The sequence below is a fragment of the Eretmochelys imbricata genome, chromosome 4 (assembly GCF_965152235.1).
Source record: "Eretmochelys imbricata isolate rEreImb1 chromosome 4, rEreImb1.hap1, whole genome shotgun sequence".
Taxonomy (NCBI): Eukaryota; Metazoa; Chordata; order Testudines; family Cheloniidae; genus Eretmochelys; species Eretmochelys imbricata.
Genome location: NC_135575.1, coordinates 73,293,739 through 73,309,067, shown reverse-complemented (window position 1 = coordinate 73,309,067; position 15,329 = coordinate 73,293,739). Strand labels below are relative to the sequence as shown.

Here is a 15,329-nt window from a genome sequence, read left to right as displayed (position 1 = left end):
TTTAGTTGGTGTTGGTCCTGCTTTGAGCACGGGTTGGACTAGATGACCTCTTGAGGTCTCTTCCAACCCTAATCTCCTATGATTCTATGACTTTCTCATTTTGTCTGTATGAAATTTTAGTCAGCAATTTTTCAGTAATAATGTGCTGTGACACTTTTGTATTTTTATGTCTATTTTTGTAAGCAAGTAGTTTTTAAGTGAGGTGAGATTGGGGGTACGCAAGACAAATCTGACTCCTGAATTATCACAGATTGAAGTGTCACTAGAGGAGGTTTTGGAATTAATTGAGAAACTTAACAGTAACAAGTCACCACGACCAGATGGCATTCACCCAAAAGTTCTGAAAGAACTCAAATGTGAAATTGCAGAACTATTAACTATGGTTTGTAACCTGTCCTTTAAATCCGCTTCTGTACCCAATGACTGGAAGATAGCTAATGTAACGCCAATATTTTAAAAGGGCTCTAGAGGTGATCCTGGCAATTACAGACCAGTAAGTCTAACGTCAGTACCAGGCAAATTAGTTGAAACAATAGTAAAGAATAAAATTGTCAGATGCGTAGAAGAATATAAATTGTTGGGCAAAAGTCAACATAGTTTCTGTAAAGGGAAATCATGTCTTACTAATCTATTAGAGTTCTTTGAAGGGTCAACAAACTTGTGGACAAGGGGGATCCAGTGGGCATAATGTTCTTAGATTTCCAGAAAGCCTTTGACAAGGTCCCTCACCAAAGGCTCTTACGTAAATTAAGTTGTCATGGGATAAGAGGGAAGATCCTTTCATGGACTGAGAACTGGTTAAAAGACAGGGAACAAAGGGTAGGAGTAAATGGTACTTTCAAAATGGAGAGGGGTAACTAGTGGTGTTCCCCAAGGGTCAGTCCTAGGACCAATTCTATTCAACTTATTTATAAATGATCTGGAGAAAGGGGTAAACAGTGAGGTGGCAAAGTTTGCAGATGATACTAAACTGCTCAAGATAGTTAAGACCAAAGCATACTGTGAAGAAATTTCAAAAAGATCTCACAAAACTAAGTGATTGGGCAACAAAATGGCAAATGAAATTTAATGTGAATAAATGTAAAGTAATGCACATTGGAAAAAATAACCCCAACTATTCATACAATATGATGGCGGCTACTTTAGCTACAACTAATCAGGAAAAATATCTTGGAGTCATTGTGGAGAGTTCTCTAAAGACATCCACACAGTGTGCAGCAGCAGTTAAAAAAGGCAAACGGGATGTTAGGAATCATTAAAACAGGGATAGAGAATAAGACAGAGAATATCTTATTGACCTTATATAAATCCATGGTATGCCCACATCTTGAATACTGTGTACAGATGTGGTCCCCTCATCTCAAAAAAGATATACTGGCATTAGAAAAGGTTCAGAAAAGGGCAACTAAAATGATTAGGAGTTTGGAACGGGTCCCATATGAGGAGAGATTAAAGAGGCTAGGGCTTTTCAGCTTGGAAAAGAGGAGACTAAGGGGGGATATGATAGAGGTATATAAAATCATGAGTGATGTGGAGAAAGTGAATAAGGAAAAGTTATTTACTTGTTCCCGAAATATAAGTAGGGGCCCCCAAATGAAATTAATGGGCAGCAGGTTTAAAACAAGTAAAAGGAAGTTCTTCTTCACACAGCCCACAGTCAACCTGTGGAACTCCTTGCCTGAAGAGGCTGTGAAGGCTAGGACTATAACAGGATTTAAAAGAGAACTGGATAAATTCATGGAGGTTAAGTCCATTAATGGCTATTAGCTGGGATGGGTAAGGAATGGTGTCCCTGGCCTCCGTTTGTCAGAGGGTGGAGATGGATGGCAGGAGAGAGATCACTTGATCATTACCTGTTAGGTTCACTCCCTCGGGGAAACCTGGCATTGGCCACTGTCGGTAGACAGGATACTGGGCTGAATGGACCTTTGGTCTGACCCAGTATGGCCATTTTTATGTTCTTAAAGAGGTACAGTAGTCTGGAAGGGTTGAGAACCACTGTTATACATGCTATTGTTGATAGCTGATTGTTCCATATGGCAGGAAAAAATGCTTCTGTACCTCCAGCTGAGGCCTACATGGAGCCAGTTTCAAAATAAGGGCCTAAAAACATACACCTTTTGTAACTGCTTTTAGCCTACGTCCCATCACCTCCTCACTGTGGGCCAAATTCTTCCCTGGGGTGTAGGCTGGCAGTTGCCATTTCACTTCAGTGGGCATTACGTGCATGCACTTGGGTAAAATTTAGATCTTCTTTGTTTTTCTAGCTGCTCTTTAGAAACCTGCTTCAAGTGGTATTTTGGTAACTTCTGAATTTATAAACAGAAGCATTATGTGGTATGTCTTGAAAACATTAAACAAACAAACTAAATGTGTTGCTTTCAAAAATAAGAGTTGTCAACTTTTCCCCCCACAAAGTAGAGCATTAAGATATTAGGTGTTTGTCATAAATATAAAGGGAAGGGTAAACCCCTTTAAAATCCCTCCTGGCGAGAGGAAAAATCCTCTCACCTGTAAAGGGTTAAGAAGCTAAAGGTAACCTGGCTGGCACCTGACCAAAATGACCAATGAGGAGACAAGAGACTTTCAAAAGCTGGGAGGAGGGAGAAAAACAAAGGGTCTGTGTCTGACTGTGTGATGCTTTTGCCGGAATGGAGTCTTAGAACTTAGTAAGTAATCTAGATAGGTATGTGTTAGATTATGATTTCTTTAAATGGCTGAGAAAATAGCTGTGCTGAATAGAATGAATATTCCTGTCTGTGTGTCTTTTTTGTAACTTAAGGTTTTGCCTAGAGGGATTCTCTGTGTTTTGAATCTAATTACCTTGTAAGGTATCTACCATCCTGATTTTACAGAGGTGATTCCTTTTTACTTCTATTAAAAATCTTCTTGTAAGGAAACTGAATGCTTTTTCATTGTTCTAAGATCCAAGGGTTTGGGTCCCTGGTCACCTATGCAAATTGGTGAGGATTTTTACCAAATCTTCCCCAGGAAGTGGGGTGCAAGGGTTGGGAGGATTTTGTTTCCAAACTACGTTTCCAAACTACGTTTTTTCAGGAACCCAGATAAAGTTTGGTGGTGGCAGTGGAAGTCCAAGGGTAAAATAGTTTGTACCTTGGGGAAGTTTTAACCTAAGCTGGTAAAAGTAAGCTTAGGAGGTTTTCATACAGGTCCCCATATCTGTACGCTAGAGTTCAGAGTGGGGAAGGAACCTTGACAGTGTTCAAAGTTTAAAAACTAATTATAGTTACAAAAACAGCTTGTTCTAATGACTAGAAAAGCAATCCAGACTGGAGTAAAAAAACTATTTATTTATTTATTTTAAGAGGAGGTGGCTTTCCCTGCAATTTTTCCAGTAAAAATTCTGGTCTTGCATACCCCATGCTGCTGGATTACACTACTGAAAACTAGAGAATTAGCAGGATTGAGATATCACAGATATCAAAGAATTAAAACCTGATTAATAGGAGGCGGAAGTGATTTTTACTCAGACTATTTAAAACTTTTCATTTTACACCTATGTAATTCAAACAGCTGGAAGGAAAGCTATCTTTGTTAAAGATTCACCATCCATGCCTGTTCAGTTAATGCCAAGAAAGCTCACAATGTATTTTTGAGTCAGCCAAGAAAATAAATGATAAATGTTGGCATGCCTGATATCTAAAAAGACTGCATTATCCAACAAAGGGTACAAACAGGCACAAATCTGCATTAACTTTTCCTCTGCAGGTCCCCTTTAAATATTATATAGGAAATGAAGGGATGGATGGGGGAAGGGGAAATGTTATATCTTGAATAGGCTAATGTGTAATGGAGGTTTTCTTCCTCATCTTTCACTGTAGCTGAAATGATGCAGAAGTCTCCCCCTTCACTAATCTCCTTGGCTGGAGGAGTACCGAACCCCAACACTTTCCCATTTAAGATGGCCACTATTACCACGAGAGATGGAACAGCTGTGGATATTGGGGAGGATTTGATGAAGAGAGCCCTCCAGTACTCTCCCTCAGCAGGGTACTTATCAAGACACTTTACAAGAATAACAATAAATAACAGTTGCTGCTTTAATAGTTGATCTTTACAAACATGTTTTATTAATTGCTTTTAATTTTCCCCATCTGTATATGTTTTTTTAAAAGTGGTAAGTGACTAATGATTTGTGCGTGGAGGAATGCATTGACAAGTACCGATGTTTATTGATTAACATCAAATAATATTGGAGAGGCCAGAGTCCAGGGTCAGTAACTGTGAGGGTATGTCTACACTATGGAATAAGGTCGAATTTATAGAAGTTGGTTTTTTAGAAATCGGTTTTATATATTCGAGTCCCCACAGAAAATGCTCTAAGTGCATTAAGTGCATTAACTCGGCGGAGTGCTTCCACAGTACCGAGGCTAGAGTCGACTTCCGGAGCGTTGCACTGTGGATAGCTATCCCACAGTTCTCGCAGTCTCCGCTGCCCATTGGAATTCTGGGTTGAGATCCCAATGCCTGATGGGGCTAAAACATTGTTGCGGGTGGTTCTGGGTACATATCGTCAGGCCCCCGTTCCCTCCCTCCCTCCGTGAAAGCAAGGGCAGACAATCGTTTCGTGCCTTTTTTCCTGAGTTACCTGTGCAGACGCCATACCACGGCAAGCATGGAGCCCGCTCAGGTAACCGTCACCCTATGTCTCCTGGGTGCTGGCAGACGCGGTACGGCTTTGCTACACAGTAGCAGCAACCCCTTGCCTTGTGGCAGCAGACGGTGCAATACGACTGGTAGCCGTCATCGTCATGTCCGAGGTGCTCCTGGCCACGTCGGCTGGGAGCGCCTGGGCAGACATGGGCGCAGGGACTAAATTTGGAGTGACTTGACCAGGTCATTCTCTTTAGTCCTGCAGTCAGTCCTATTGAACCTTCTTATGGTGAGCAGGCAGGCGATACGGATTGCTAGCAGTCGTATTGTACCATCTTCTGCCGAGCAGCCATGAGATGTGGATGGCATGCAGTCCTTCTGCACCGTCTGCTGCCAGCCAAAGATGTAAATGATAGATGGAGTGGATCAAAACAAGAAATAGACCAGATTTGTTTTGTACTCATTTGCCTCCTCCCCTGTCTAGGGGACTCATTCCTCTAGGTCACACTGCAGTCACTCACAGAGAAGGTGCAGCGAGGTAAATCTATCCATGTATCAATCAGAGGCCAGGCTAACCTCCTTGTTCCAATAAGAACAATAACTTAGGTGCACCATTTCTTATTGGAACCCTCCGTGAAGTCCTGCCTGAAATACTCCTTGATGTAAAGGCACCCCCTTTGTTGATTTTAGCTCCCTGAAGCCAACCTTGTAAGCCGTGTCGTCAGTCGCCCCCGCCTCCGTCAGAGCAACGGCAGACAATCGTTCCGCGCCTTTTTTCTGTGCGGACGCCATACCAAGGCAAGCATGGAGGCCGCTCAGCTCACTTTGGCAATTAGGAGCACATTAAACACCACACGCATTATCCAGCAGTATATGCAGCACCGGAACCTGGCAAAGCGATACCGGGCGAGGAGGCGACGTCAGCGCGGTCACGTGAGTGATCAGGACATGGACACAGATTTCTCTGAAAGCATGGGCCCTGCCAATGCATGCATCATGGTGCTAATGGGGCAGGTTCATGCTGTGGAACGCCGATTCTGGGCTCGGGAAACAAGCACAGACTGGTGGGACCGCATAGTGTTGCAGGTCTGGGACGATTCCCAGTGGCTGCGAAACTTTCGCATGCGTAAGGGCACTTTCATGGAACTTTGTAACTTGCTTTCCCCTGCCCTGAGGCGCATGAATACCAAGATGAGAGCAGCCCTCACAGTTGAGAAGCGAGTGGCGATAGCCCTGTGGAAGCTTGCAACGCCAGACAGCTACCGGGCAGTTGGGAATCAATTTGGAGTGGGCAAATCTACTGTGGGGGCTGCTGTGATGCAAGTAGCCCACGCAATCAAAGATCTGCTGATATCAACGGTAGTGACCCTGGGAAATGTGCAGGTCATAGTGGATGGCTTTGCTGCAATGGGATTCCCTAACTGTGGTGGGACAATAGATGGAACCCATATCCCTATCTTGGCACCGGAGCACCGAGCCGCCGAGTACATAAACCGCAAGGGGTACTTTTTGATAGTGCTGCAAGCACTGGTGGATCACAAGGGACGTTTCACCAACATCAACGTGGGATGGCCGGGAAAGGTACATGACGCTCGCATCTTCAGGAACTCTGGTCTGTTTCAAAAGCTGCAGAAAGGGACTTTATTTCCAGACCAGAAAATAACTGTTGGGGATGTTGAAATGCCTATATGTATCCTTGGGGACCCAGCCTACCCCTTAATGCCATGGCTCATGAAGCCGTACACAGGCAGCCTGGACAGTAGTCAGGAGCTGTTCAACTACAGGCTGAGCAAGTGCAGAATGGTGGTAGAATGTGCATTTGGACGTTTAAAGGCGCGCTGGCGCAGTTTACTGACTCGCTTAGACCTCAGCGAAACCAATATTCCCACTGTTATTACTGCTTGCTGTGTGCTCCACCATATCTGTGAGAGTAAGGGGGAGACGTTTATGGCGGGGTGGGAGGTTGAGGCAAATCACTTGGCTGCTGGTTACGCGCAGCCAGACACCAGGGCGGTTAGAAGAGCACAGGAGGGCGCGGTACGCATCAGAGAAGCTTTGAAAACCAGTTTCATGACTGGCCAGGCTACGGTGTGAAAGTTCTGTTTGTTTCTCCTTGATGAAACCCCCCGCCCCTTGGTTCACTCTACTTCCCTGTAAGCTAACCACCCGCCCCTCCTCCCTTCAATCACCGCTTGCAGAGGCAATAAAGTCATTGTTGCTTCACATTCATGCATTCTTTATTCATTCATCACACAAATAGGGGGATGACTACCAAGGTAGCCCAGGAGGGGTGGTGGAGGAGGGAAGGAAAATGCCACACAGCACTTTACAAGTTTACAACTTTAAAATTTATTGAATGCCAGCCTTCTTTTTTTTTGGGCAATCCTCTGTGGTGGGGTGGCTGGTTGGCCGGAGGGCGCCCCCCCCCCCGCGTTCTTGGGCGTCTGGGTGTGGAGGCTATGGAACTTGGGGAGGAGGGCGGTTGGTTACAGAGGGGCTGCAGTGGCAGTCTGTGCTCCAGCTGCCTTTCCTGCAGCTCAACCATACACTGGAGCATACTGGTTTGGTCCTCCAGCAGCCTCAGCATTGAATCCTGCCTCCTCTCATCACGCTGCCGCCACATTTGAGCTTCAGCCCTCTCTTCAGCCCGCCACTTACTCTCTTCAGCCCGCCACCTCTCCTCCCGGTCATTTTGTGCTTTCCTGCACTCTGACATTATTTGCCTCCACGCATTCGTCTGTGCTCTGTCAGTGTGGGAGGACAGCATGAGCTCGGAGAACATTTCATCGCGAGTGCGGTTTTTTTCTTTCTAAGCTTCACTAGCCTCTGGGAAGGAGAAGATCCTGTGATCATTGAAACACATGCAGCTGGTGGAGAAAAAAAAAAGGGACAGCGGTATTTAAAAAGACACATTTTATAAAACAGTGGCTACACTCTTTCAGGGTAATCCTTGCTGTTAACATTACATACATAGCACATGTGCTTTCGTTACAAGGTCGCATTTTGCCTCCCCCCACCGCGTGGCTACCCCCTCAACCTTCCCCCCTCCCTGTGGCTAACAGCGGGGAACATTTCTGTTTAGCCACAGGCAAATAGCCCAGCAGGAATGGGCTCCTCTGAGTGTCCCCTGAAGAAAAGCACTCTATTTCAACCAGGTGACCATGAATTATATCTCACTCTCCTGAGGATAACACAGAGAGATAAAGAACGGATGTTGTTTGAATGCCAGCAAACATACACTGCAATGCTTTGTTCTACAATGATTCCCGAGTACGTGTTACTGGCCTGGGGTGGTAAAGTGTCCTACCATGAAGGACGCAATAAGGCTGCCCTCCCCAGAAACCTTTTGCAAAGGCTTTAGGAGTACATTTAGGAGAACCGCGAATGCTAGGGCAAAGGAATCCTTTCACATGCTTGCTTTTAAACCATGTATAGTATTTTAAAAGGTACACTCACCGGAGGTCCCTTTTCCGACTGCTGGTCCAGGAGGCAGCCTTGGGTACTAGCTCCAGGTCCAGGGTGAGAAACAGTTCCTGGCTGTCGGGAAAACCGGTTTCTCCGCTTGCTTGCTGTGAGCTATCTACAACCTCATCATCATCATCATCTTCTTCGTCCCCAAAACCTGCTTCCGTATTGCCTCCATCTCCATTGAAGGAGTCAAACAACACGGCTGGGTTAGTGGTGGCTGAACCCCCTAAAATGGCATGCAGCTCATCATAGAAGCGGCATGTTTGGGGCTCTGACCCGGAGCGGCCGTTCGCCTCTCTGGTTTTCTGGTAGGCTTGCCTCAGCTCCTTCAGTTTCACGCGGCACTGCTTCGGGTCCCTGTTATGGCCTCTGTCCTTCATGCCCTGGGAGATTTTGACAAAGGTTTTGGCATTTCAAAAACTGGAACGGAGTTCTGATAGCACGGATTCCTCTCCCCAGACAGCAATCAGATCCCGTACCTCCCGTTCGGTCCATGCTGGAGCTCTTTTGCGATTCTGGGACTCCATCATGGTCACCTGTGCTGATGAGCTCTGCATGGTCACCTGCAGCTTGCCACGCTGGCCAAACAGGAAATGAGATTCAAAAGTTCGCGGTTCTTTTCCTGTCTACCTGGCCAGTGCATCTGAGTTGAGAGTGCTGTCCAGAGCGGTCACAATGGAGCACTCTGGGATAGGTACCGGAGGCCAATACCATCGAACTGTGTCCACAGTACCCCAAATTCGAGCCGGCAAGGTCGATTTAAGCACTAATCCACTTGTCAGGGGTGGAGTAAGGAAATCGATTTTAAGAGCCCTTTAAGTCGAAATAAAGGGCTTCATTGTGTGGACAGGTGCAGGTTTACATCGATTTAACGCTGCTAAATTCGACCTAAAGTCCTAGTGTAGACCAGGGCTGAGAGTGTCCAGTGTGTTGCAGCACGGTATTCAGCATATCAAAGGGCTTGGCTACACTTGCGAGTTACAGCACAATAAAGGAGCCCCGGGCTCACTACCCATCCACACTGGCAAGGCACGTAGAGCGCTCTGACTCCACAGCTACAGCACTGCTGGTACTCCACCTCGGCGAGTGGAATAACGTTTGCTGCACCCTCTTTGGAGTGCCGCAGCACCAGTGTGAACGAGATGTTGCTTTACTGCGCTCTGATCAGCCTCCGGAAACATCCCATAATCCCTTTAAGTCAAGTGGCCACTCTTGTCATTGTTTGGAATCATCCGTAGGAATGTGGAAATGCCTTTTGAAAGCTCCGTTTCTGACAGCCAGCTGCTTATCTGCTTCAAGACAAAGCAACCATTAGTGTGGAATGCTGTGTGAGAGAGAGAGAGAGAGACGGGGAGGAGAGGGGGGTCTGCTGCTGTCTGAACTTACAGGACAGCATGCTGACATGCTCTCAGCCCCCCAAAAACCCACTCTCTCCCCCCCCCCCACATACACACAACACACTTCCTGTCACACTCCACCCCACCCCACCCCCATTTGAAAAGTACGTTGCAGCCACTTGCATGCTGGGATAGCTGCCCATAATGCACCGCTCCCAATGCCGCTGCAAGTGCCGCAAATGTGGCCACACCAGTACACTTGAAGCTGTCAGTGTGGACAGACTGGAGCGCTTTCCCTACTGCACTCTACGAAGGCTGGTTTAACTCAAAGCGCTCTACATCTGTAAGTGTAGCCATGCCCAAAGTAAACAGCTTGCAAAGCATTTTCTTTATATCCCCCCGAATCCTGGTTTCTTTGGCTCATGTTTATACCATTGAAAAAACACCACTTACTGTCTGGGGTAGTTAAATTAACTCTGATATTTGCCACTGTTAGTACAGGAAATACTGCAGATATCACAGTAAACTCAAATGTCATCATGCAGAAAACGTGGCTTGTTTTAGTGGCATGCACTGTAGGGGTGTTAAAATAACAGTATTGGTTCTTTATTTATGTAATGTAATATGCACTGCTCTGCAATGACAGTGGTCTATTGACAGTGCCCCCTGTATAAAGTGTTAAACAGAAAGCTAGTATTTGTGAGATTACCACTGAAGAGATAGTTGTCTTGTTGAAAAGGGACTAGTTGTGATACTAAGAGTTATGGGTACATCATAATAAGAAATTTTACACCTGGCTCAAGAATATTGTTTAGCTGTTTTTGCTGTCATGAGATTGTTCTGCTCTAGAAATACTAGATTTTTTAATTTTGCCTAATATTGAAGTCCTTTTTCAGAGCAGAATGAAAACTCATGTACCATCCTTTATATTGGGGTCCCTGTGCTGCTGTGTGATGTCACTTTGCTGAAATGGTATCTACCATCACAAGATTTGCAAGTTCCTCTTCAGAACATTGCTGTGCTGAGCAGCAAAGCAGATTTTTATAGAAACTTGAAATCCATTAACTGTTTTGATTTATTTTCAGATGCCAAGCTATTTTTCCACTTGTGTTGTTCCTCCCTGGCCCTCCAGTTTTGTATTTATGTATCGGCCCTGATTGAATGCAATAGGGAGTTAGTGCCACATTTTTAAAGGTATTTAGGTGCTGTAAGATACATAGAGGTGCCTGGTGGGATTTTCAAAACTACCTAGGTGCGCCCCTGAGAATTAGGCATCTAGGTGCTTTTAAAAATCCCACTAGGCACCTAAATGCCTTTAGAAATCTGGCCCTTAGTTTGCATAAAGTATGCTACAGGTAGACCTGGGCAAAGATTTTCAAACAAAACTTTTTTTTTCCCCCTAAAGCATAGATTCAGGTTAACTAAAACATCTTATGAATTTGCTTAAGTGTTTCAGTCCAAAACAAAAAATTCTGAAAAAAATCAAAATGTTTCACTGACATCTTTTAAATGAAATGTTTTGATTTGAAACAACTTTTTGTTTCAAATGTTGCTTCAGTTTTAGTTTGAAAGGATTAAAAAAACTCAAACAAAATGAAAATTTGTTTGAGCCAAAACAAATTTTTTTTTCAACTTTTTTGGTTCATCCAGCAAACTAAAACAAAAAAAGTCATTTATTCACACACCTCTAGCTACAGACAGAGGCCATACAAGTCACACCTGCCATACCTGGATCTGAAAGGATCACTTTGATGCATGAGAGAGAAATTCAGCCTCCGTGCCCATTCAGTCCTTTGTTGATAATCTCTCTGCAGAGGCTGTCAACTGTTTATTGTATTATAGACACTGGTCCCTAAGGACTTTTTATCTTAAATACACACCTACACGCAGTATTATGTTTCTCTCATTTCATTTTCTGAGAGAAACTATTTTAAACCAGTGCCTATACCTACCTGTATTGCTAAATAACAGAGAAAGAGAAACAGACAATTTGGGTGGCAATAGATTTGAGGGGGATTTAAAGGAGCAGTACAGAATATTAGGATAATAATGATGAGAAATAAAATCTGTGTTTCAGAATTCCTGAGTTGTTGTCCTGGCTAAAGGATTTACAGAAGAGTCTCCACAATCCTCCCACTGCCAAGTACAGTCCTGATCAGGGCCAAATGGAGATATGTGTGACCACTGGCAGCCAGGAAGGGTTGTGCAAAGTAAGACTAAAAGCAGAATACATTGTGGCTTCTGTAAAATGTAATTACTTGTTGCTTTAAATAGATGTTTGCTTTCAATCACTTGAATTTTATTTCCTTGCATAGGAAAGGCATGCCTACTCTTTGATTACAGTTAGTAAGAGTGGCTTGTAAATGAAATGATATATTAAATGCCATATCTGAGAAAGTAAATGGAAGTTGGGACAAAACTTTGTCAGACTCCAGTGGTCTTCCGTGGTGACACAAATGTCTAGGATCTTTATTATCGAAGAGAGAGAATATCATAAGACATTTTATTCCATTTACTTTCATAATTCTATAGCAAATGCTTTTAAGAATCCTGTAGTGGAATGTAGTGGTGCAATCAAATCAGTCGGTTGCTGTACTGTAGTTTTTATTGTGCAATAAGATGTTTTTGTTAGATATTGTTCTGTGTAAGTTGGTTTTCAATTGGCTGATCTCTCTCTCTCACACTCACTCACTCACACACACACACACACACTCACACACACACTCTCTCACACACAGTTGACCCTTTCTATAACTGAAAAACTTTTGTATTGTGTTAGAATATTGTGTTAAATGTCAGTATTTTTTTTTTCCCAGAAGACAGAGTTGTCCTGTGTGAAACTGGCATTCTTCTCCTCTGACTTGTATCTCTCTGTTTGGCTTCCAAAGTGGAACTTAAATCCATTCACTGTTTATGTAGCAGAGTTTTCATTTAATTAAATGATGATGGAAACACTGATGTGTAATTAGGATGTGTAGTTCCATTAGAGCAGGCAGCAGTATGCAGAATGTACAGTAAAATTATACAGTCTTGTCAAGTAAATGATTCCCATTTTGTAGGTGTTTGAGATGCTTATTAACCCTGGAGACAACATCCTTTTGGATGCACCCACCTATCCTGGGACTCTAGCAGCTGTGAGTAGTGTTTTGGTATGAAAAGTTGTGAAAGTTACAATGATCATCACTTTGGGACACAAATCTACATTCTTAAGACATATGAGCTGCCTCACTATTGCTAAATGCATCTAAGATCTCATCCAGACTAGAGTTTTTGAGCCTCTTCTGACTTAAATTGGTTGGCATTGGTGAACTAATACAGTTGTAAATGCTAATTTAGACACTCTGCAAATGTTTGTCCCAGTACACAATGTTTTGTTCTGGAGCCTAGTTCACCCTAACCCTAGGTTTCTATATAGAATCACAGTAGAGATGAGATCTTTCTGATAAAGTCAGTCTAAATGCAAGTGCATGATCAGTGAGATTCCTCCTATTTTAGGTTCTGGGTGTGCCTGTCTCTTAATGATTTAATGACCCGATTTAGTATTCTGTGCCTATAATAGGATAAAATGGGGACGGACCTAGAAGATGTATGCAGGTGAGCTCCCAGGATATGAGACAGTGAGAGCAAGTCAGAGAGATAACTCTTAAATGACACTAGTTTTTGTGCAGTAATATGCACCCTGTGCAATTAAATACAGCCCTTTAATGCTTAATAGTTACAGATTGGGAGAAATGCTGGAATAAATCCTATCTTACTCAATATTTGGCTGACACCTGGGTAATATTTTTTGGTACACTATATTTTTGACATGCCTTTTGATTATGCAATGGGACCATATATTGAGGGTATTGTCGTTTCAGCAGCAGTTTGTTTATAACATAATAAATACAGGGCTAAGTAGTACAAAGATAGAAATTCCACAGAAATAAAACTACAGGGACTTTTGTTAATTTTTGCTATTACTTCACACATGGCTATTTCTGATTATGCATAAAAAATGAAATTGCACTGTTGAGAGACCTGAAGCTTATCTGTATTTTTGCATTGGAGTGTGGAAATATGAGGGATCCCACTGTAATACAATCCACAACGAACTCCTGGGCTCCACAGATGTGATGCCATGTGCCTGATAGGCAGGCATGTAGTAATAGTTTATCTTGGACCAATCTTGTTCCTTATCAGAGTTTATATAACTGGTTTTAAATATTGGGAGCACAAGGTGATTGGGTCAAATTACGTTCTGAGGGTTATACAACGTGTTCAGAGACACTTTCCCTTGAATCATGAGCTAAGCAAGTTTGAAATCAATGCAACTCGTTTATAACTATCTAGTTCAATCTAGATTTAAGGGAAGATACTGCACTGCTGAAGTTCTGTAACGTCAGAGACATAATCGTAATTTCAGAATTATAGACTCAGTGACTGAGATTTGTCTCCTATTTTGTTTGTTTCTCCCTCCCCCCTCCCCCAAAATAAATAGCTAAGACCTTTGGGTTGCAACATAATCAATGTTCCCAGTGACCAACATGGTATTATTCCAAAAGCCCTGAAAGAAATTCTTTCCAGATGGAGCCCAGAAGATGTCAGAAAGCACAACAACATCCCCAAATTTCTGTACACCATTCCAAATGGTAGCAATCCCACTGGAACCTCATTGACTACTGACCGCAAAAAGGAGATATATCAGGTATGCAGTGAGAGCCTGGCATAACAGCTTTCATTTAGGAACGGACAAATGTGGGGTTTTCAGTTTGAGGAATTCCACTGCAAAACCAGCACATCTTGTAAGCAACTGAATAGTAAATGTTGCTAAAAATCTCATTCCCCATTACTATATCAACCTCTTGTCTGCCCTGCCACTTCTCCCAGGTCCTCCGTTCTTGGTTTTCCTGCATGATTTGGTGATCTAGTGAGTAAGGTATGATAAATTATAGTTCTTTGTAGCTATACCAACCATTGTGCTGATTTGTGTGTTGTGTTTACTCACTGGGCCATGGTACAAGCCTAAAGAGAAGTTCTGGCAAGGATAAAAACCAACTCTATTTAATGAGATAGAAGTAGAAGCCACCCCTTAGAACTGCAAGGGACACAGGAGGCAGATGTGCTCATTGACAACACAATGAAGGTAGCTGTCAGGATCATGTGTCCATAGGGATGCAGGGCAATTTTTACTACTCCCCATTTTGGAAGTGCAGTTCTCTATAACAAGGAAATAAAATGTATGATATAAACCTTGCACTCAGTGCATTTATTTATTTATTTATTAAGAAAATTACATAGAAATCAGTTAAGCTAACATGCTAAGTAACCACCTGGCTGGAGAAAATATTTAAAATGCCATTTATTAAAAGCATGAGATCTCAGGTCCATGCATACAAATGTGTCCAAAATTGCCATTCAAACTGGTAAGTGAGAAGCACATACTTTTTCTATATGCAGCAGTCCAAACCATGCTCACAAATATAGGCACATTATTGCACATGGAACCCAGGCCTCAGTTTTTCAAAATTTGGCCCAATGACAGCTGCTATTTTACCAGTTGACGTACTTTTACAGTTACATGACTTGCTAAATTTAGCATTTGAAGTTGACTCTTGATGTGATGTTTGTGTGTTGAATCAGCGGAATATGCAGCGTACAGGGCAATGAATATAAATAACTGGGATTATATAGGGACTATTTTTATTACATTTCAATAAACCTGTACATTTTTGGTTTTAATTTCTTTTTTAGCTTGCAAGACAATATAATTTCCTCGTAATAGAAGATGATCCTTATTATTTTCTTCAGTTTGGTAAAGTAAGTTGTCATTTGTACTAATTGGTATCAATATTCCTTTGGGTTCAGAAGAGAATGAATGCTTGGACAATTGTGGCTCAAACTACATGCTACTCGTACTTAGTAGACTGT

The 15,329-nt window shown here is 42.9% G+C and overlaps 1 protein-coding gene across 4 annotated transcripts in view; it reads left to right on the top strand.

Moving 5' to 3' along the window:
- LOC144264106 (kynurenine/alpha-aminoadipate aminotransferase, mitochondrial-like) overlaps positions 1-15,329 on the top strand; it is a 39,365-nt gene that overhangs the window by 10,856 nt on the left and 13,180 nt on the right. For 2 of the 4 annotated variants that reach the window (XM_077815462.1, XM_077815461.1), the window contains exons 3-7: positions 3,843-4,011; positions 11,497-11,629; positions 12,479-12,553; positions 13,900-14,106; positions 15,153-15,218. In XM_077815462.1, the coding sequence (XP_077671588.1) occupies positions 3,843-4,011; positions 11,497-11,629; positions 12,479-12,553; positions 13,900-14,106; positions 15,153-15,218 (650 nt within the window). Of the gene's footprint in view, positions 1-2,796; positions 2,858-3,842; positions 4,012-11,496; positions 11,630-12,478; positions 12,554-13,899; positions 14,107-15,152; positions 15,219-15,329 lie in introns of those variants that run through there. The other 2 variants (XM_077815463.1, XM_077815464.1) reach the window with 2 other exon arrangements.